At 34.4% G+C, this 24,311-nt stretch overlaps 1 protein-coding gene across 12 annotated transcripts in view; it reads right to left on the reverse strand.

The window, feature by feature from the left end:
* Nucleotides 1-24,311, reverse strand: part of ADAMTS6 (ADAM metallopeptidase with thrombospondin type 1 motif 6) — a 145,395-nt gene that overhangs the window by 43,737 nt on the left and 77,347 nt on the right. For all 12 annotated transcript variants that reach the window (XR_014939183.1, XR_004305532.2, XR_014939182.1 and 9 more), the window contains 4 exons: nucleotides 22,641-22,782; nucleotides 10,805-10,912; nucleotides 4,538-4,683; nucleotides 1,432-1,495 (listed from right to left, as the gene is read on the reverse strand). Coding sequence is in view for 8 of the 12 variants with exons in the window: in XM_085528325.1 (XP_085384451.1) it covers nucleotides 1,432-1,495; nucleotides 4,538-4,683; nucleotides 10,805-10,912; nucleotides 22,641-22,782 (460 nt within the window). In the remaining 4 variants the exon portion in view is untranslated. The remainder of the gene's footprint in view (nucleotides 1-1,431; nucleotides 1,496-4,537; nucleotides 4,684-10,804; nucleotides 10,913-22,640; nucleotides 22,783-24,311) is intronic.

Below are 24,311 nucleotides of genomic sequence, written 5' to 3' on the forward strand. Positions count from 1 at the left end.
TACCATGGTAAAAAGGCCTAGTACACCTCTTGGACTTGTGAACAGAGCAGGTGTGATATGGAGTATGGAACTGGTTTTCAATCTGAAAATTTGTAATACAGTTGAACAATGTGAATAAACTTCATGGGAAAATCCATGTATGCAGAGATAACACATGAAAATTAACAGTGATCATAATAACAAGGTATTTTAAAGGAACCAATATTAATTATTGCATCTTTTCATGAAATATATCCAAAGATGAAAAGCTGAAATAACACTGTCATATACACCACATAGGCATGGATTCTCCCACTGTTATGAGCTTTCTTGTTCTGAGAAGAAAACCAAGTTGAATTTGAAGCTAAAAAATTATGGAAGCTCGCTTTTTGTTTGTATTGCTACTTAGAAAACTACTTGTGAGTTGCTTTATTATGTATATTTCTCTTTCAATTTTATTCAGTTTTTAACTTATTTGAATTTACATTTTTTGTTAGTAATTTGATTTTCACAGAATCACAGAATTGTAGGGGTTGGAAGGGACCTCTAGAGATTATTGAGTCCAACCCGCCTGCCAAAGCAGGCTCCCTACACCACGTCACACAGGTAGGCATCCAGGCGGGTCTTGAATATCTCCAGAGAAGGAGACTCCACAACCCCCCCTGGGCAGCCTGCTCCAGTGCTCCATCACCCTCACTGTAAGGAAGTTCTTGTGCATATTCGTGCAAAACTTCCTATGCTGAAACATTTTGAACATTTGCACACTGCCCACCTCCTTCCTCACTGTTAGCTCATTACTTCGACTGTTGAACCAAAACTGCATGATCATTCCGGTAACACAAGAGCCAGTGGATTCCTGACAGTAAAGCAATGCACTTATACCGGAAGAAATACATTTTCACATAATATCAAAAAGGACTGTAAACACTGAAAGTTATACAGGTATAAAAAGCAGGTTTAGAAGTAGAGGGATGCTGAGGATAGTCTTATTTGTGAAGGTTAAGTAACACGCGGATTAATGAGAGGTTTAAGAAATCCTTCATCACCCAGCTTCTGGAAACTTCTACAGAAGGAAATGTCACACTTGTCTCCTATAATTTTATCATTTTTCCCTACATATTAATTATTAACTACTATTGAGGGATAGCAGGCTAGACGGAACTTCTGTTTAATGTAATATGGAACTCCCTACACTCCTTGTTCACCTTAAACCCAAATGCATTAGGCCTTAATAATGAACGCAACAGTTGGGCACCCTATTGAAACAGAGATCTCCTGTAGGGTCTCCACTGTATAGAGGTGCCAAACAAAAATGCTTGCCAATAAAGTGCTGAATTCACAGCTTTTGTGAACTAGGAAAAAAAAAAAAAAAAAAAAAAAGTATAAATGCATCTGTTGCTGATAAAATTAAAAACAGACAAGTTGCTTTACAAAGGAACAAAATTTACTCACATCAGTATTGCAGGAGCGATATCTCTTCCTTTCTCCAAGACAATATTTGCCTCCACCTGAAGGCCTGGAAAAAGATGTTTTATGTCTTAGTTTATGTTCAGCATAAACACATGTTCATGAGATTTATATTATAAGCATAAATATAAGTACATAAGATATACATAGGTTGCTCTGAAAGAAATGCCTCCTATTTATTTCCCTGGAAGCAACAACAGATAAAATGAGTGCAATAACAGAGCAAATTCCTACCTATGAGACACATTGGTTTTCAATACAGTCATCACCATTAGCTACACATTTTTGCCAGTAATGAACAAGAGTCAGCATGCTGCACTCAAAAAAATCTGCACAGCCATCTGGAAAGATGATGCAATCAAGGCAACTGCCACCTTAAACCTCTTATTGGCTGATAAGGCCCTGAAAGATTTGCATAAGATGTCCTTTCTGTTCCTGTGTGAGCATCTGTGGGACCCACCTGGCACAAATTTGGGGACACTAACATTGCAACCCCTGCTTTTAACACAGCGAAGTCAATATACAGCTCCACATACAGTTCCCTGGTTGCAACTGGCCAATTCACATGGATGAGCTGATAAAATCTCTCTTCTTTTCATGGCATGACATCTGTGCATGACTGTCTGGAACATGTCACCACTGCTGAAACATACCACTCACCACCCCACCGTGCTCACAATGAATGTTTGGTCTCCATAAACATTCAAATTGTTAATGAATGTATGTCGGTGCTATTTCTTCCGCATGAATAGAATACAGAAATTCAGTTACAGACATCTGTTCCATACACACTGCCATGTCAGATGCCACTCTGTCAGACTGCCCCTCTGCTGCCACCTGTCACATGGCAACAACACAGAATGGAATACTGGCAGGAAGGTTCAGCCTCTGCTGCCATACCACCAGCATCTGCATCTGATAGCATGGGATAACACAATAAAAAGGGAGGCATTAGTTTCGGAGCAGCCCTCATAAATTATACAATGTAAAAATTAATTACACAATTTTTTAAGGCAAGACTTTAAAATATTTTTCTTAATAAGAATTGTAGCATTGGCTTGAATGACAGCAGATGCAAAATAGTACTGGGTACTTAAAATCCTCACTCACAGTATTCATCTAGTTTGTAAGGATTTCAAGCAACACAGTATAATTTTATTTTGAGCATATAAAAAAGGTATTGCTTTTGTGTGTGTGTGTGTGTGTGTGTGTAAACAACCTACTCATATGTTCATGTTACTCTCTTAGTAATAACAAAATGAAGAAACTGCCTGCTTAATATTGGAGTCAGTAGCAAAGACTGCATTTTGTTGGAAGAATCTGATTTGAATTAAGTAGTATTAAATCTGAGGAAACTCCAGAGTAAGCAGGTTTCTATTAGTGTGATTAAGATGCTGGCTCGTAAATTCCTACATTGTTCAAGAACCTTATCTATCTTCCACAGAGGTCAAGTAATAAATAGCATTGACTTTAGTGGAAGATTAATCAGCCATCAGATCTTTGGCTCATAACTTGAGAGTAGAAGAAAAGAAGAATTTTCAGTTAACTAAACAGTGCATTAATACTATTTTCATGTTACAGGTATTTAACCAGGAATCCTAATGAACCAAAGAGAATTTTTTTCCTAATGCAAGCAGTGGAATAATTAAAAATAAATAAATTAATTTAAAAAAAAAAATTGTGTATGCTTGCTACACTACTAATTACCTTTCAACATAATACATGTGGAGATAGGAGTAGCTAGAAATCTTACAATATTAATCATGCTTCACACAAACATTTCACTGCCATTTTTACATAGTGTTGTTAAAAATATTATGTGCTTAGTCTATTGTTCTCTCAGTATTAAAGTCTGACTTGTTATCTATGAGCATATATAATTTTTGATCTGTTCAGTTAGTAGCGGTATATTCCAGATTTGACTGATAGTAACAGATAATGACAGATCACTTTAAGTAGAAAGATCACTTTAAGTAGAAGTAATGTCACATCATGGTGCCTGTCATACAGACCATTGTGGGAAGCTGAAGTACAGCCTGGGTTGCAAAATTTGGGTACAAGAAATAAAGAAATTTAAGTGTACTAAGAGGAGAAGGTAAGACGGGAATGACAGAAGTCACAGAAGGGATTTTCATGAAAGAAACATGATGCTTTCAAGAGAAAGTGGTCTTAGAAGCTAACAAACAAGAATGGAAGTAGTAGACTTTAAAGTTAACTATTGTGATGGATGTAGAGATCATAACAAGAACAAAGTACTGAGTAATAAAACTATTACAGATAACTATAGCTATAATGAAGTAACACAAACAGGACAAGGAGAAACAGAAAAAAGCAGTGTCTCATTCAGCAAAGAACAGCAATGGAAATAAGTAAGCATTCCTCATCTGAGAGGCACTAGTGACAGAGAAAAGCACTTACCTGTCAGACCTTCTCTGCAACAGTGCTCGGAACATTGGGAAGCAGACAGATGCTAATACGAGGTGATATACAGAACAGACCAAGCTGTAGTGGAGAAGGTGCCCCCTCTTGAGAAAGAATAAATGGACCAATAGGGAGTGGTGGCAAGGAGAGAAGTAGCTCAATTGTTTTAAGAGTCAGTGGGAAGTCAAAACTAAGTGTTGAATGTGACAGAACATAACTGTACTGTATGCTCAGCAATATTACTAATTACAGTTTATATGTAAACCACTGAATGCAAAATCTTGGCAACAGTGTTGCTTTTTTAATAAATAACTGGCAATAGTAATTTATGTTCTAGACTAACATCAGAGATTATATGGATAATGAAAAAAGAAAATTAATTCATAATTTAAGTACACTGCGTATAAAAGAAAGTTTGAAAAATAAAACTGTGCTAGTCACTACTAAATATAATTCCAGCAATCTATATACTAAATACATAATAGATAAATTAAAAAATGTTAAAACTGTGCCAAGTGAGCTTCTCCTGTTTAACTGTTTCTGTCTGCTATTTTGAAGACAAATGCTGGCAAAGCAGCAAAACATTTTTACAGATAACATGTGAAACCACAGTTTTGAATAAATTCCAACTGTGTCTTTTTGTTGGCTCCGGCTTACTTTAGCTACTTACGCTGGACTGTCACAGTGTCTTATTGATGAGGAGACTCCTCCACCGCAGGTCCTGCTGCACTCTCCCCATATTGACCACGGACCCCAGTCCCCATCTATGCTCTGGGGCCAAGTGCCAAAAGGAACGCACTCTCCCTGATAGCACCACTGAAAGATTTCACCAAAAGGAAGCAAACAAAATTAACTTTCAGGCTGCCAGTTAACATGATGGAAAAATACAAGGGTCAGGCAATGACCAATTATAGGCATCAGCATTCTCTGAACAGATAACAAGTCGAATATTTTACTTAATCTAGCAATGTTTAGACACTGGAAAGGGCATGTAAGATTTGTTAATTGTCTTCACTAAGCTCTGAGATGTAAGTCCCAAACACACAACAGAAGTTTAAGCAAGCTTAAAAAAGAGTAATTTCTTTGCCATTATACATCTTTGCAAATGTTTCATAATAAGGGAACACCAAATAGAAGCTGTATTAAGTTTAAACACTATGAGTCCTTTCTGAAATTAGTCAAGCAGAGCAAGTTCCAAGTAACAGTTCATGCAGGGGGCTTCAATATGCAAAATGAAAGATCTCCCCCAATACTAATTCCCCTATATTTAAAAAAAGTATCTGGACAAAGCTACAATAGAGGAAGAATCTTTTGTAGTACTTCCTCTATTGTAATGCTACAGACATAACAAAAGCAGTGCCAAGGCATGAGACATGGTACAGAGAATTACTGAAACTGCTCATTTGTTCAGCATCAGAACAAACAATGTACTTTTTTCATGCAAACTGAAACTTTGCAATATTGTTTCTTAAATTGGTCATAAGAAATGTCACTGAATTCAAATTAAATGACACTTGTGAAAGTTCATCACTTCCTAAGTCAGCAACTTTATTAAATAATTCAGAAATAACCAATGAGTCACAGCTTGATACACATTCTAGTGTAGCACAGAAAATCTAAAACAGTTCAATTAGATGATTACCACTATTATTGCATCTAGCAACAGAAGAGAGTATGGCCTCAAGAGTACAATGTCCCAGATCTGCACATTTCAATTCCAAAAGGTGGGCATCTGTTGCTTAACTGCCTTGAAGTACCATAACAGACACAATATTGATGCTTTTCAGAAAAAAGATAAATTCTGTGTCCAAAATCAGAAATATGAGTTTGAAAGAATGCACTGAGACAAACACAGAAAACACAGTGAAAGAGATACATCTGTGTTCAGACCATAGGCAGCATAAGGAGACTCAGTGTGGAGTTCAATTGATACAGCAAAATCAAGTTTTCTCATCCTAAAGCTCACCTAAAGCCTCAGTCTCATGCAGCCAGTGGCAAAGACCTGATTTACTTTGGATTTTTATGATACCAAATGAAATTACAATTTCATCAGTAGTTGTGATTCAGAAAAGAAAGCATTAATTAGTAAAGGTTCAGACATTAGAAATTTCTCTTTAAATAGAAAGTACTTTAATTGTCAAGCATGTCAAAATGCCTATGAATGCACATCTAATATGTTAATAATAAAATCTGTAGCTAATCATCAGCAAAGGCACCTAGATACAAAGTAGTTTTGCATACAAACACTTGCTATCATTTAATATTGATAAAAGTGAAAACTAACATTATTTTTCTATCTGCATTATCCTTTTTTTCTCTCAATACATTTTAATTATCATAATATAATATAGTATATAAATTATATCACATGCTATATATTACATATCATATAAATTATATAATATGCATTGTACTATATATATTTCATATTTATATTAATTTCTTGTCATATGTAGTTCTTCAACCCGTTTTGAAGAATACCTGCTACAATCCAGCATATTTCTATTTATAAACCTCCTGCTCTACCAGTCAGAAAAATAAAAAAAATAAAATTAAAAAAATATTCAAGAGTCCTCTGAAAGTGTATAAAGTGGAATATTTTAAATCTCAGGTTCAAAATCGCCTTTTCTATCACATCATTTTTCATCTCAGCCTAGATGCTGCTGTATTTTAGACCTGTGGTGAAATACTGTTGATAGCACTGGTCAGTAAACAGTGCTTGCACAGCCTCAAGGCTTTCTCTGTATCTCACTTTGCCCCTCCAGGGGGTAGATTGATAGGGACAGCACCAGGACAGCTGACCTGAATTAGCAAAAGGATATCGTATACAGCCTAGAACATCATATTCAACAACAAAACTGGCACCATGCTCAGCAGTAACACTGCTGGAGTCCTTCCAAGGCAGTTATTGCTTACAGACTGGCTATGCATTGGTTTGCTGATTGGAGGTGGTAAGTGACCATCTTTGCATCACTTGTATTTGTTTTCTTTTCCTTTTTCCCCCCTTCACTTTGTAAACTGCCTTAAACTCAACAGATGAGTTTTTCTCACTTTCACCTTTCTGATTCTCACCCTAGTCCTGACATGGAGGAATGAGAAAGAAACTGTTTGGAGGCTTAGCTATCAGCCAGTGTCAAATCATCTTAATTCTTCAGGAAAGGAAAAATAGTTTTCTGGCTTTCTTCTCATTACAGTGACAAACTAAGTAATAATCATTTCATTAACTGAAAGACAATAACCACTTTGGAGCATTTTTTTTCACAGAAGCCATAGGATTACATAAACAGTTATCTAATACTAACATCAAATGTTAAAAATTAAAATGTCTCTAAGACTAAAATTTATATTACAATTTAGATTTAAAATACATAATAGAAATAATATAAACATTTCCAAAACAAGATTCATAAATAAAAGAGACAGTTAAGGTTAAACCCAAATCCATACCACATATGTACAAAGAGAAAATGTGATCAACCCAATTCTGTGCTATCATGGCTGTACACAATAGGCAGCTGCATTTTACCTGCTTTTTTCCCCAAAACTTGTACAAAACCCCTGTTCTTCATACTGTTCTCTGTATTCCTAGTATTTCTTTCTCCTACATTTCCACTGTCCCTTGTAAAAACAACTTCAGTGCTAGATTTTCTCTTCTACTGAAGTTAAATCTGAAGACCTACTCTGCATTTTGTTTTCTCTTGTAAATTCTCTAGTGAAAATTTGTTTTTCAGCAGATGCTGCATTTCTGTCTAATTAATTCAAAATGTCCAAAAAACTGTATTGTTTCTAATGCAGCTGCAGAAACATATTTACTCCATCCACTACAATGAGGTGAAGACTACAGAGTAAACAACTTTTGGAAAAAAAAAAAATATATATATATATATATATATATAATATTTTTATATATATATATAACGAAGAATTGACAGCTATTCTAGAAATACAATCTTTTATTAAAGGTTTAGAGCTGAAATGTTAATTGTCCACTCCCACTGGAGAAGGAAGTTTCAATTAGTATGCAGAGAGACAGTGGAGATGCATTTCAAAACACATTAAATATGCACCAAATTGTAACTCTAAATAATATGAGCAGTTTGGGATTCTTTTTATAGACATCATTAGCAGTAAAAGAAAATATGGTAAAAGAAAATATGACCCCTTCTGTATGAATTTTAGATATTTTATAACAGCATGATTCTCAAAAACTCACAGAGCAAACACTGTGATACAGATGAAAATGTATATCATTTTACAAACAGAAAAAACAAAAAGGTGAACTCAATTTAAATTTTTGTCTCCGCTAAAACAAAGGATTTTCAATCAGTAATTTCTATGGTTATTTTGCATAGAAAATTAATGTCCAGTAATAACTTGAATTTGCAACACTATGTAATCCAGATATTCGAACAGTTCTTTCAGCACACTATTTTCTCATTCTGCCCATTTGCCCCTCGTTTACATGTTTAGAATGGGTTTATACAATGATGTGAGACCAGAGAGAAGCTCCATCTATACTTGAAAAATTACTGCAATACTTGGGAAAAGTATACCTTTTTGAACCCAGCCAATGTATGAACCCCTTCACCAAAGCTTGAAGGTGTTACAGAACAGATGGTCTGTCAGCAGCAAAAAAAAATCGCTCACACTGTTCTATTTCCTTTTATGCAGAAACAGCTGAATAACTTAGTCTAAAAATTTTCAGGCCTACGCAGAGATTGACTGCATTTTGACCCAAAGAGTTAAAGTTTGGCACATTTATATAAGCAACTACAAGAAGGATTATAATAAAGCGTTAGGCAATTTTTATTCTAGAAATCCCTCCTAACTCTGCCAATAAGATATTAATGGACGCTCCATCATCAAATGATCAAATTTTGCCTTAACAGTAACACAGAATTTACATCAGTGTAACTAAAAGTAGAAATTGATCCTTTAAATACGATAAAGTACTCTGGGATCTTGCTAGTTCTTTAGAACAGGGAATGCCATTTATTATATATTTGGACAGAGCCCAGCAAAATAGGGCCTAATTTGGTTGTGGCCTTTAGGCGTGACTGCCATACAAATGTAACTATTATAATAATAATAAAGTGTTACTGTAACCTATTATTTTCTCCTTAGCATGCGGTGAAGAGAACTACATATCTGGAAGAAACTGTGATTTCTGTTTATTTGCTAACAGGAACTATTAATTTACAGGAACCTCTGAAGTATATAGCTGCAATTCTCTGCTGTTTAAGGGCACAAACAGTTTAGCTTTGTAAACTACAACTGATTCCCACACTTCTCTCTGAAATCTATAAAGAGAAGACACTGGAGATGTTTTGTAGAGAGCTAATTGATTAAAGCGTCTGGTAAATGGACACGGTACCTGTCTTCAAGCATCCTGACTTCTCCTCTATAGTTTCAATAGTTTGAAAAATATAAATTGAGGTAAATTGCTCCTTGTAGCTGACAAGGAGTGCTGGTTCCAAAATAAACCTAGACTGTTGATTTAAGAATAAGGCTCCTAGCATTTTCTATTACTCTAATAAAAGGTAACATTTTCAGTAAAACGTGAAGGTCTCTCTATTTTCATTGGCTAACTCTTTTCAAAATGACCCCTTCAATGAATGTATTTAACATGGTTTACCAATATTTCCAAACTCAGCATGGAAAAGTCATCACAGTGGTGCTAGGTCATGGGCCCTGAAGGAAACCATCAGCAAGGATTAATAAACTGTGACAGCTGCCCAAAAGCTTTCATTCTATTTAAACATCTGATTGCAAGTCAAAATGCAGTGTAATCTTTGTTGAAACTAGCCTAGCTAGCATGGCAAGAATCAGAACAGAGAACAGATGATAACAGTTGTTGTTAGGAAAAAATCCAATCTGGAGCAGTAAATCTTAATGACAGATGCAGCAACACTCAAAGAGATACTAGAAACTGTCTGATATAATAAGCTGTCATCATTTTGTAAAAACTTGCATGAAATGAAATATATTATCTTGGGAACTGGATATGGAAGTAATGTTGGTTTTTGGTTTTTTTTTCTAGTACAAAACCTGTAAATTAAAGACCAAATTATTTTTCACTCCTCTGAGATATGTATAGATTTTCCATTGCAATTGAGAAAAACTCCATTACTATTCTTTTTAAAGAATAACATTTTAAATGTTTTAAATAATTTTTAAATTTATAATTTATTTTCAGAATTATGTCTGAAAGCACTGAAACATATTCAGTGTTTGAGTATCAAAATTCACATGTTCAGACAGATACAGTAGTATTAGACTTATCTGTTGCAACACTGACTTTTGGTCGTTTTCTTTTAGCTAGAAAAGCAAAGCTTTTCAAAGATACACAGCTATGCAGTATTAAGTAATGCAAAGTCAGCACAGATTGGTCACTGAGAAATATGGACTTCTAGAAACCACTTTTACTAAGACAACCTCTTTTCTATGAGCTTGCATGATTCACCTGATGTCTGAAGAAATAAAGATTCTTTTATCTCCTAAGAGAATAATGATTCAGGCTCTGGACCTGTTAGCCATTTTCAGAGTCTATGGCAATACCTATCATTGTAATGATCCTCTTGCAAAAGTTCTGTACAATTTAATAAAGATTAAAAAAACAGAGCTTTTACAGAAATAATACAGAAATTAAGGAAAGACAGTGTAATTGTTTGGTTTGGTTTGTTTTAAACTCGGGAAATAAATTAAGCAGTTTTATTATATTTATATATATATATATATATATATATATATATATATATATATGTAATATTGTTAAATAAATTCTGCAGGGCAATATCATTACAATGCTAATTTATTGGGATCTCTCCTTCTTTAAACTCTTACTTTAACATTAGGACTTTCTAATTTTCTAGTTTTTCCTTCTTGTAATCTGCAAACAATAAATTACTTCTTTGAACAGTAGATTGCTTGTACTCACCCCCTTTTCAATGCTTCCTGTTTGGCAAAGAGTACCTTCAGCTGCTGGAATACTATTGGTAACACAGCGGTTACTTTTGCTGAGACACCAGAGCTCTCTACACACTTCCTAGGAAAGAAGGCAGAAGCAAGTTGATGAGAGTAACAGCCTAAAATTGCTTCAGGTCTTCATGTAAACATGTACACAATATTTTGTTTTGAACATGCTGCAACAGTTGGGCCAGAGAAATACATCTAGGGGGTTGTAAAATATTCTCTAGCAATTTAATTGTCACCATATTCTAACTACAGATACTGTGCCACAAAAATTCTGGAAGGATCAAACTGTAGACTACAAAAATGTGATTTTCCTCACCCACTATGCACATAATGTTTTGTCACAGCTGTTTTGTCTGAGTAGGATATTTATTTTATATTTGCATTTTAGTGCTGTTGTAACAGTCTGGTAAAAAAATGTGCTGCAGCATCTCCATTACTAACATCATCTGTCTTAAATAATCATGGTAAAAGGAAAGATAATGCTTAAACATGAACCAGCAAGATTTGTTTCCTTCAGCTTAAACTGAAGGGTTTCTGAGCTTGGATTACTTGCAATCCTTTTCTGGAACACATGCTAAAACAGTACATATTTACTATATTCAAATATTTCATTTAAGTATTTTAGATTTGTTGCTGATATTTCATAAATAATTTTGGCTATCTAATTTCCTCCACTGTCAGCATTAAACAGTTCTCCCAATAACCTTTTCTCCTGCAGTAATTTCTCATTTGGTTTTGTGCATTTACTCATTTAAATTAAATCAAGTTCTGTTGACATTACAGATTCATAATTAAATATGCAGGGTTGAAATTCACAATGCAGGGCACAATACAAAGTTGGCTAATGACTTGGGAAATCAGTTGAGCTGATATACGTTGAACAGAATTAGAAATTACTAGCTTTTTTAATAACTGATAATTTTTGCATAATATTTTTTGTCATATTCCGTTTGAGATCTCTATAAGACTTAGCAACCTGCTTATAGGTATTTTCTATTTCAAAGTATTTATGAAAATTTGAAAAATATTCAGATCTTTAAAATGACCTTGTGATAATCATTACTATTACATTTTATTAAACATCTGCTTAAAATCATACCCCAAAATAATTCCTGTATAAGTTATTATGCTGAATCTTGGTACAAAGAGCAAAAAGGAAAACACAGTATGAGTAAAATAAGTTTGGTAGCCTCCCATCTAGCTCCTCCACAAATTTACTGTTTGTCTGAGGAAATGAATAACTGGCACCTAGGCATTTTTGTGAACTTCAGTCAAAACAACTGTTAAGATTTTCCATAGGATTCATGTTTCTTGCATTGTACTGCATACAGGAAAGGTTTTAAACATTATTACCTGGTAACCACAACGACAGTTCAAAAGTACCTGCTTCTCTTGAACAATGAAAATTATTTTCTTAATTTAATATCAGGTGGTATCACTCTTGTAGGATACAAATATACTGTGCATTTAGTTCCATGATTGAGAAATGCAAGCCATCTTTTTAGAATTAAATTTTTAAAAAATGCCATCATAGAATGCACTAAAACTAAAAGAAATCAGTAGCAATGGAGAATTTCCACTGAAAGTTTGAGCATTTGGCCAAAAGCTACTTAAAATTATGCATCAATTCCCATTTGGTGAGTGGCTCTATGAAAACAAAGGAGAAAAGACATTTTTGAGCCTCTTGTTAGAAATAAGGTTCCAGGTAAAACCAATCAAGAACCACCTTGCTTTCTAAAGTTTAATTTATTTTTCACTGAAGAAACTAAAACACTGTAAGTATTTACTTAAATCTCTGAATAAAATACTTTTGCCACTACGGTTGTAACTTTTTCAGACTGAGACACACAGTCACAAATACATGGTCTAAAAGATCAAACAGGGAAATCACAGAAAATACACACACACACACCCCAAAAAAAAAAATAAAAAAATAAAAAAAAAATTGAATAATTCTTTTGATGATGAATTTTATAACCATTAAATTGTTTCAAAACTCAACACTAAATCAAAACCAAATCTAAATCAACCAACAATCTAAACTACAATCCGGTATATATTTCAAAGTGAAAATTTAAAAGAGGTTTCTTTCACATGCATTTTCAGATGCTCTTGTGATAATGTCTTATTTTTTTGTAATTTACTTGCTCATCTGTTCTGTGTATGACTTAGATTGTCACATACAATTGTATGTAATTAAAAGTGTCAGACTGCGATGACTGTGCTTGTGATTCATTTTCCTGTATTCATTTTGAAAGAAATCAAGTTCTCTGGTTTAAATTAATACCTGCATTGACTTTAAGAAGTGTGGATCAATGTTCAGAATAAGAAAAAATCAAGTGCACTAGCACGTGAAGATTTCAACCAGTCCCACACAGATAGAAGAAAAAAATCGTATGTGGATAACTATTTATATTTTGAAATCTTCTACATTTTAAGGTGGTTTGAACCGAGAATGCTGGTTTGTTCTCCGCATTTTACTTGCAGAATTTCACTTTTGATACACCCACACCAAAACACCATCCATACGTTAGCACAGAAAAGGAAGTCATAATTAAAACATGCATTTAATCACCAAGCTAACACCTCCAAAAAGAATATTTAACAAATACTCCCAGGCATTTAAAATACAAGTAAATAATCAGTTGAACTCTGAAAACTAAGAGATATAGAATTCAGAATTATTTTAGTAATTAATATATGTGTTTGCTAAATGCTTTTAAATAAGTTTGCTCACGTCTCTACTTCATAAAATAAGAAAAATATTTTCCCTTTTCCTAAACTATTTTGAAATACAGCACGAGAAATACTATCACAGCTAGACACTACCGCTGACACGGTCTGTTAGTCCTTATTCGGTCCTTAATTTCAGCACAAGTTTTTCTCAGCAAATCTCCAAAGAAAAATGGAAAGGTAATCAAACAGAATACAGCCTGTATCACACTATTAATATTTAAGCAAAAACCATTGCTGAAATCAGAAAGGAGTTTTGTTCAGGGGCAGGTATTCAATATCTTAAGATCCCAAGAATATTTCCTTAAGGAAAACTATGTTAAATATAGCGGACTTGTAAACTAAAATAACATAATGTATCAATTTGTAGAATAAATTTATACTAAAATAAGAGAGTGGATAATATACTTCTGCAATTTCTTTTAAAAGAAACTACATATTTATTTAAAAGCTTATTCAGTTTCCCGGGTCTACTGCAATTAAGAGAAAAAGTAGAATTTAAAGTACATTTACTAAAACCCTGTATATGAAATGAAAAATGACCTGGATAGTGATTAAAAAACAGGAGATGTTAAGATAAATGGCAAAATTAATCTGTGCCCTTATTCCATTAAATGGGCAGTAGTATGTATACCATGTTCATTATGTTTATGGATACATTTTCTTTCTTTTCTGCTAATTTTGAAAAGAAAGAAAATCTTACCAAGATGCACAACATTTTCAATACTTCCTATTAACCCTCTACCTCATATTGCCTCAAACTTATAACTACTACTGATTTGAAGTATTTCCTTATTACCACAGTGGTATCTATAATATCTCTAAGCAGCTGTTTTTAATAAGTCGGGCTGAAAAAACTAACAGAAACTACCCTGGTCAGGCCAAATATCATTAGTAGAAAGAATACTGCTTTTCCACACACATGTAACAAGTACACACTTGCCCACTTATGTAAGGTGATGGCCTTTTAGAGTAGCTCGTTCTTTGTTGGTGGAAATAAGATGAGGTTAACAGATGTCTTGTGAACATTAAATTGTGTGAATATTTTACTGAAACTAACAAAAAGAAGCATAACCTGAAAATTCACCAATGTTCTCAAAGTCAGACTCCACGTGTCTATTCAGTAGCTATTCATTTGTAAAGGAAATTAGGGAAAGTGTTCTAAAAATCCAGGAAACATAAACTGAAGCTGAGGCCTCTCACAAGATCAAGACAAGATAGATGACAACCTGTAACGGTGTATCTTAGGGCTCCATGACTTCAGTTTGGATTTCGGATGCTTGTATTTGCAGTAAATTAAACAAAGCTGAACCAATCTAGAGAAAAAAAACAGCAAATCAAATTATCTTCCTTTTGCCTAAGTGTTATCAATGATGGAGCCTCTTTCTCTTGTGTCATGCAGAGTTACATATAAGCATAGCAAATTATGTAACATCTAAGCATCCTATATCATAATCATTACAAAAGCACAATGAAAACTCAGTAATATGAGCAAAGGTCAACTTGCTGTGCTGCTCTGGTCTTAATGTTCAACACTAAGCCTCCAAAAAAAGTTAGTAGTTTGGCCCCTAAGGTTAAAAAAAAAAAAAAAAAAAAAAAAAAGATAGAAAATACATTTACAATACATATTGAACTATTATGGTTTTGAGTATGAGGCTTCATACTCAAAATGCAGTATTAAACTCCAGAAATTAAGGGACTCATTTTTTCATAAAGTTTTTAAAAGTTTATCAGAATTGCATGTTTCTTCAGTGTATTTCATCTATAATATGCTGCACCTCTTGATGAGCATTTGCTAAATTACAGCATAAAAATAATTTGCTTAAATTATAACTTACAATTAAGATCTGAAAAGTATCAGCCCAGAGTATTTGCAGCCTCACTACTGAAATTCTGATGGCAACACACTCAAAACTAGAAGGCTGATTATATCATGGGTGAACTCCAGAAGGTTCAAAGATGAATTTAGTTCACATAAGCACCCAAAAGTTACCATTTTAGTGCTGTGCCACAAGTGCTCATTAAGTGGTGCAGCATGTTATGAATAACAACATGCTGAAAGAATGTGAAATAAAATCTGTAGCTTAAGACGTACATTTGTATTATGTTACCGGCATACTTTCCTAAACATTGGGTGCTTATGTGAACCTTATGGAAACTACAGAAATCCCAGAAGGTCAATTGCTTCGAAGTAGCATCTTCCCTTTGAAACCATGCAAGCCTTCCCATCATTATTCAAACCATATTATAGAACCCAGAGTCTCACTACTGCTTTTCATAACCTCTAAGACAATACTCCTACTTTGATCACTGGCAACCTTTGGCCTTTTCAAATAGCTTTAATAACATCCACTGTTTGTAGATGTCTGTGACACTTTTGAGAGAGAGAAAACAAAATGAAAGAGAGAAAGAAAAAGAGGGAGAAAGAGAGTGAGTGCACAGAGCTAAGACAGTCATAGGAAAGAAGTAAAAAATAGCAGTATTGTGGTGGCAGTACTGTGGGAACTTTTTTTAAGATGTAAAACCACCTTAAGATTCAGGAAGAGAAATTTTGGAATTTCTCTATACACACCCTAATCTTAAAGAAAAGATTAATTTAAAGAATAAACCTAAAAGTGTTTCAGATGTTCTTATTTACAGTATAATCTTGTTAGTCCTTACACAAGAAAAGTTCAAAACTCTCATCATTCTAAATGCAAAAGACTTTTAACACTGATTAGAGGCTTTGCACGTTGCAGACAAAACCTTACAAAATAGAGAATAATGGAAAGCTTGATGAGAAAGAATATTAAGATCAGGTTGTCAATTCCTCTACACATGCACGTATTAAAACTGCAATTTGTGAGCAATGCAATGTAAATCATTGCTGACCTACTTCTGCATTGCTATCAAGCACCAAATAAAGAACAGCTTAGTGATGGTGTGACATATAAAGCCAGAAAAAAAACTCATTTATTAGTGAGCCAGTATTACTCCTGGGTTCAACTAAATGCAAAGTATTTGTCATAGTGTGAACAAGAGGGAGATAAGAAGGAAAACTGTAGTCTAGGGAGAAGATACACTTCTGCCTTTCCTGTCTGAAAAAATAATAGCTTCCAGAATGTGCTTTCCACCTACTTATAAAAGCCCAATGTCACACTGAAAATTTGTTTTTTAAATTTATTTACGCGGAGTAAATCATATTAGTGTTAACAAAATTTATTAACATTAAAATTTGCATCATATGCAAATAAATATCATATGCAAATAAATTATATTTCATCACAAGGCTGAAATATATTTCATGCTGATTTGTCCTAGAAGAATTATTGTATAACTACTGTGCATGGCAATTTATTTACTTTCCTGGATTTGAAAATTAGCTGGCCAGATAAATGCAGTTTTGTCTTGTTCATTCTAACTCAGTTAAACTATTCTGCCTCTGAAACAGCATGCTGGAAATCAGGAAGCAGGGAAGGTATGACAACTCCGTGTTCTGTGCTCATGCAGAAAACACTTTCTAAGGCAACTTTCTATTAATGGTCATTAGCTTTACAGATATGCCCCAGAAATCATTAAAAACTTCCTTGAGACAACTAAAGCAAGAGGATCAAGAGAAGCCAGGAGACAGTGTCTTACTTTGATAAAGTATCTTCATTCTTCCAGTCATAGTTTGAACTTTATCAGTGCCTGCTCTCTATAACTACCTGAAATGTAATGAGCTGGGGGTCGTCCTCTGCTCTCATGTAACTGGTGATAGGACTAGAAGGCATGGCTTCAAGCTGCCTCAGGGGAGATTCAAGCTGGATATTAGGAAATACTAATTCTCTGAACTGTCAGTCAGTTCTCTGACCCTCCAGTCAGGCACTGGAATGGGCTGCTTGGGGAGGTGGTAGAGTCACCAACCCTGGAGGTGTTCAAGGAATGTTTGGATGTTGAGATATAATAAGACACGGTTTAGTGAGAGCTATTGGTGATGGGTGGATGGTTGGAATGGATGATCCTGTGGGTTTTTTCCAACCTTGATGATTCTAGGATTCTATGAAAATGCAGCTACAAAATGTGCGTAAAAGCAAGTATTAGACTTTAAACTATAGGATTATTTTAGATAGTGACAAAGAAGAGATCTATCTGTCATAAACTAGAATACATCATCTGATGCATTAAGTTCCAGTATGAAATACAAAGTTCTGCTGATTTGAGCGAAGCCATGTACTCAAGGTCTCATTCCTCTGTTCCACATACTTAATGACACCAATGAAGGTGGAAAAGGATAAAATGGAAAAAATTTACCAGAGAATTGTTAAGCACTATCTCTGAAATTCATGCTAGCACCCAAGAGCTTCTCAGATCATAAAATGCACCACAGCAAAATCAATCACATGCATAAAATATTAACTGCTATTAAAATATATGAGGTTTTAGCTCCTGTCCTAAAAATGTGGAGACCAGCTCCAAAGCAAAACATTATTATGAACCACAAAATCTGCAAGTTACAGTCAGGCATATTGCAGATATTATTTAAACTCATAAAACAGAGACATTTAAAGTCAAGACTGGAATTCCTTCCTGAGCTAACTCAGAGACAGCCAAGAACCAACTATGCAGATGCACAAACGTGAAGAAGGTAAGGAGTCAACAAAAGTTCTCTTTACACTCCTTTGAAAAAAATTATTGAATATGTTTCTGAACTACCATGACATGTGGGACACAGAGTACAGGATAACTGAACCATACTTCACAGTCAGGAGAGGAGAATTCACACTGCATCACCCTGGGGAAACTTGCATTCCTCTTAATACCCTCAAAATCTCCACAACACTGCAACTAATAAGATATGTGAAAGCTGCATCAGCTTTAGGTAAAAGCCAGACACCAGTAGCATACAGTGAAATTTCCATCAATATAATATAGCTCACTGAAAATCAAACATTTGGGACTCTCCTGTATCTCAAAGTCTATCTTAAGAATGAAGCACATAGGTCACTCCAAAAGTAATGCCTTCTATTTTTTTACATCAAAACCACAATGGATATGAAGAGAACAATAATGCTCTTTCATAGAGAAAATTCTTATATACAAAACACTCTTTACAACACAGTCACCACCATTAGCTATGTATTTTCACAAAGAACAAGAATCTGCATGCTGTACTTATAAGAATCTGCCCCAGTGGAGATGTCCTACTGTTTCACGGATGCTATGATGGCACTATTGCTAAGAAAATGTTGCCCATGTAATCCACCTTTAAATGGCCTGAACAGATCAAAGTCAGAAGATACCAAATCCAGACTATAACGTGGGTGTGTTAGGACAGTCCAGCTAAGACTGTGATATGGCCCCATGGTACAGGGCCTGATGTTATTGCATTGTAATAGAAAGGTTGTCATGTTCTATGGCCTCACTCTGGAAGTTCAATTCTTCAACATAGTCTGCATCATGATGTAGCAGTCAGAATCAGTGGCTCATTCAGGTTCCAGGAAATCAAGAAGAATCACCTCCTTTCTACCCCAAAACACAGTGTGCATCTCTTTACCCCCTGACAGCTACATATTGAACTTTTTTTTCAGCCATGGAATTCACGTGTCACCACTGCATGAAGTGCCATTTTGACTCTGGCTTGGAGTGGTGACACCATGTATCATCACCAGTACTGGTGTTATCAAGGAAAATGAAATCTTCAGCATCTTGTTGGTTCTACAGATCCTGACAAATTTGCATGCAGAGTTCTTTTTATTCCTGCGTGGGTACTCATGGCACCCATCTGGCACAAATTCTGTGATACTTCAACACTGCCACCATCATTTCCAATGCATTAAAGCTGATATTCAGATCCATCTATAGCTCCTTGGATGACTTGATCAAGATGCACTTCATTTCATGGTGTGAGAACTGCATATCACCATCCAGAATGTGGTTTGTCAGCAGGCATCAATGAATGTCAACAAGTTTTCCACATGGAGGAACTCAATGGCACACCTTCACTCTGCACACACTTCCATGTCAGACATCACTTTGTCATACTGCCTCTCTGTTGCCATCTGTCACACAGCAAATAAAGCCAACAGAATACTGTCCGGTAGTCAGTCTCTACTGCATACCACCAACACCCACATCTGACATCATAAGGCAAAATAATAAAAAAGGAGCCATTATATTTGTAGCAGCCTAAATATCTTTAAGTATCATCACATCACCTCTCAGTTCTTTACTCAAACTACCTATTTCTCGAATTAATTTATATAAAAATGCTTCTGTATCATAGATTGTTTGAAATCATAAACAACAATGCAAATTTGACATTAGAAAATTGCTATCTATTTGGAAACAATAAATATGCTAAAACCGCTCTCTGAATTTTTGCCTGACAATGTGCTGAACAATGTAAGAAAATCTGATCAACAGCTGCAATACTTTTGCTGGAAGAGTGTTGCTCATAACTGAGAGTTCCATTAGGTCTATTTCTCCTTTGCAGAACTCCTTGTCAGTAAACACACACAGAAAAGCAGTCTTATGGTCCCTTCAGTAACTGAGTTTTTAACACTAAATAACTGAAACACCTCTTCAAACACCTGACATTCCAAAGTGAGAGAGAAACCTTCATGTATTTAAATGAAGAAAAGCTTTTCTGAATTAGAACTTTATTTATGAACAAAAGCAACAAACAGAATCAACACACAATGAACTGGATGTGGAAATACAGGGGAAAAAAAGCAAAGAATACAGATCATCATCAAATCTATATGGTCAAAAAGAGGTAGTTTCTCTAGAGGTTAAGAAGACATACATAAGAACAGAATTTCAAAGACCATGAATATTTTCTAAATCACTAAAAACCATCCTGACTCTTATATCAGAGCCCAAATGAGAATTTTAATTCTTTTGACTTGAGAGTTTGACAGTTTCTCTTGTCACGTCTTGCTATAATAAATTAGTTTAAAAAAAAACGAGCAAGAGGAAACAGCAACAATTTTTCTCTGGAACTCTTTTTGTTTTAGAATTTATTTCTTTCTGTGCCACTAAACATCTTTCCTGGAAAATTTGCTATACCTCTTCCTTTTTTAGTAGGCATTTCAATAAGAAAGGGCTGACCACTAGGAAAAAAAAAGTCATTATATCAATCAGATACACTATTAGTTAAGCATCGTTATTGTGTTTTTCAATTTATAGTTTCATGTTCGTTAGACTGAGATCCATGAACTGTTTATAGCATTATGTGAGTATTATTTCAAAAAGAAGCATTCAAAGTACTGACTGCTCACTTCTGATATTGAAAGTGTAGAGGAGAAAATTCAACTTAACTTTCCCTGGTATTGCCATCCAGTTCCACACCTCAGTTCTAAATACTCATTCTTAAGAAAATGTTTTTCTGGTGTGAATATTTTCCATCTGTGTTCTTTCCCTTCAATGTCATTACTTCAAATCTGTTTAATCATAATGATGGCATTTTCAGAAAATTCAGCTATGGCAGATAGTATTTCTGGATATTACCAGGCTTCTGAAATATTCTAACGTAGAAATACGTATGTTTAAATTCTACTATTACAAATAGGATTTTGTTTTTTTCTGAGACTCTCGTAAGTCATGCTCACTGACAGCATGCAGTACACTACACCAGTTCAGAGGGCTAGTGATGTCACATGAACACTTCACCTCTTCTAACCATTGCTTCAGTTCAGTTTCAATCTTTTTTCAAAGTATGGAGAATCCCTTCACAAAACTCTATTTAAAAAAAAAAAAAAAAAATGAAAGCAGACTTCATAGAGCCTGTAATTACCTACACTTCCAGTACTTCTAATTGTCTGCATTTTCAAATGCAATGTCTCTCTAAAGGGTGTACTATATATAGCAAGTTAAATGCCTACAGATTTCCTTAGCCTGAAAATAAAGAGTATGTATAAGAATTTGTAAGAAGAAGGATTAAAAAACTTAGATCTAGTGACAGAAAACAAGTCCCTTAGAGAACAGTGGTGGAAAGTGAGAACTTACAGAGGCACAATATAGCCCAAGACAGATTTGATGAGCATCAGTAACAGAAGACCCTGCAAGCTAGTCAGCCAGCTATATACAGCTTTTAAAATCCTCTGCACAAAGCTATCTACCAAAGAGGCATCCCAAGAAAAATAACGTATTTATCAGCCAAGGGTTATTTAATATCCTTTTAATGGACTTTCTTTGAAGCTAGCCTTTAGAGAAGTAAACAGAGTAAATTTCATGATTACAGTTGTTTTATTTGAACAATCAATAATTAAAATATTAGTAAAGCTCTGTATTTTTAAAGCATTTAAGATTTTTTTAATTTACTGTCAGTGGATTATTTAAAAGTAAGTATAACAGAGTGCATCATTTTACTACATATTATGGGCTGCAATATTTTCTTTAAAGTGTACTTCTAACTGTATTGCAGAATGCCCTAAAATATTAAGTATGCAGGTTTTCACTACTACTGTAAATTTCTTTACCTTCAGTACTGCACACTGGTACTTGCAGCAAAAGCTTTGCTAGTACTTAGCCATTCAATATGCTATTCAGTCTAGCTTCATGTTACTCTTTTCCCATAACCAATTATTCTTCTCTTCAAAAAGAGCTCTGAACAACGTGAGAAACAACAAACTCATTGTCAGCAAAAAAATAAAGCAGATCTGACAAATCAATACAAACACAAATGTAACTTCAAAATGTAGCTTTCAACTGAAACGTTAAAGTCAACAAAACAGATTTCATATTCCAAGGCTAATAGAGCATGAACGTGATCCCATTTAACTGAAATCAGTGAAACTTATGTAGTACGCTTTAAAAGGAGCAGGATCAAATGTTCTGGGCTCCTTTCTATCCTAATATTGAAGAACACTTCTTCAGCTCACTGTTACACACACATCTGGGTGTAAAATACATACACAAATGACTCAAGCAAAAGATGCAGCATAAAGATTAAAATGTATTCTTTGCTTATATGTGATATTATCAGATAGAACACTGTTGGGAATTCATAACTCTCCAGTGCATCTAACTAAAAATTTATGCTATAAAAGAATATATACAAATGTCTAAGCAAAACACTCAGCGTAAGGATTAAGACTTCTTACCCCATATTTACACTGGCGGGATGTTGCTCCATACTGGAAGCGACATTGTTCATCAGCATCATACACCTGACCTGGGGCCACAGCTGGATAAAGAAAGTCACGCTTGGGAGGCTCATTATCAAGGCAAGTACCACGGCCCGAACTGTTCAACATAAAGGACCAAGGAATTAGGAATTCTACTGACTGTAAATCACAGCAATGATATAATGTATCTAGCTCTTACTTTTAGCAGCTCTGGGTGTGAAACAAGTATGATTTCAGGAAAAAAAAAAAAAACAACAATAAAATGGTGCACCCATGGGGAAAAAAAAAAAAAGAAAGAAAGAAAAAGAAAAAAAAAGTAATTAGGGGGAATTAAGAGATTAAAATATTTTTTCAAAATATTTAACAAAAATGCTTATTTAGGTCATATATTATCCTTTCAAAAAATATGGTAATTACTGAGCCACTCAAGACTGATTTTCAATTCTGTTTAAAGGTTCTTATTTGTTTTCATTTACGAACAGCTACATTTGGTCACGGAAAGAAAAATAAACAAATTAAGCAAATAAATTAAGTTTATAATTCTTAATGATCCTCCTGATCATTCAAACAGGCAAGTACTTTAAAACATAGCAGATACAAGCAGCTTAACTGGTTTATATAAAACACATTTAAATTTTAACATGACTAAATGTCCAGAGAACTAGGACCTTAACATCCATTATTACTCCTCCATGTGAGAGAAGAAATAGTTACAGTGATAAAAATTGTTCAGGATCTTAGAATTTACCTGTACTTGCATGAGTAAAAGAATGTGTATAGATCCAAAGATCTTTTCCATTGCATTTAACTAAGATAACCTTCTTTCAAAACTTTCATGTTCTTTTATAGTCACTGCCTTTTTTCAATGTATGCCCATACTCAACCACAATATTTTAGTGTAGTGGAACAAATAATAAAGAAAGCCAAAGGCAGACAGAGTTCTTTTGTTTAGAATACTTTATACTTCACTAAATATAATTATTCAGTTTTATTTAGTCAGTGAGCACAAAAGAGGACAGATGCTTTTTTACTCTCATTCACATGTGAATAAGTGAGGATTTTTAAAGAATTCTTATGCCAACACTTCCAATTTTTTTTCCGACATTCCTACAGATTTTGCCAGCACTTATGGGTTTTTTTCAAATCTTTTCCATGCACCTTGCCAAAGGAACATAATTTCAATAGTGAGTATTCTACACTGTTTTGTGAAGATCTCCAATTTTCTACTTCTTTCATCTGCAGATAAAAACAAAAAGGCCCCTTTAACCATACCGGTAATTACCTCATTTTAACCCTATTTTATTCATTTCCTCAGTATACAAGAGCAGACATTGTGGAAAAACCAAAAAACAAACAACCACTGGCACATCTGAATAAACAGCAACCAATTCAATAATAAACTAAATAATAATAATTAAAAAGATATTCTGGTTCTCATCCCAATAAATTCCATATGATTCACCTGCACTCCCCCCAACCCAAACCAAGGCATAAAGTCCTTCCCTTCACCCAAAAATATTAAATATGGACTTAAAATATTAAATATGTGATTCTAGCATTAAAAAGTAACATACTTGTCCCTTTGCTCCCGTTTTAATTACTACAAGTACATGCATTTGGCTGAAGCTGAGAAACTATCGTAGGTTC

The sequence above is a fragment of the Coturnix japonica genome, chromosome Z (assembly GCF_054131305.1).
Source record: "Coturnix japonica strain WE chromosome Z, WE-NBRP24, whole genome shotgun sequence".
NCBI classification, from domain to species: Eukaryota; Metazoa; Chordata; class Aves; order Galliformes; family Phasianidae; genus Coturnix; species Coturnix japonica.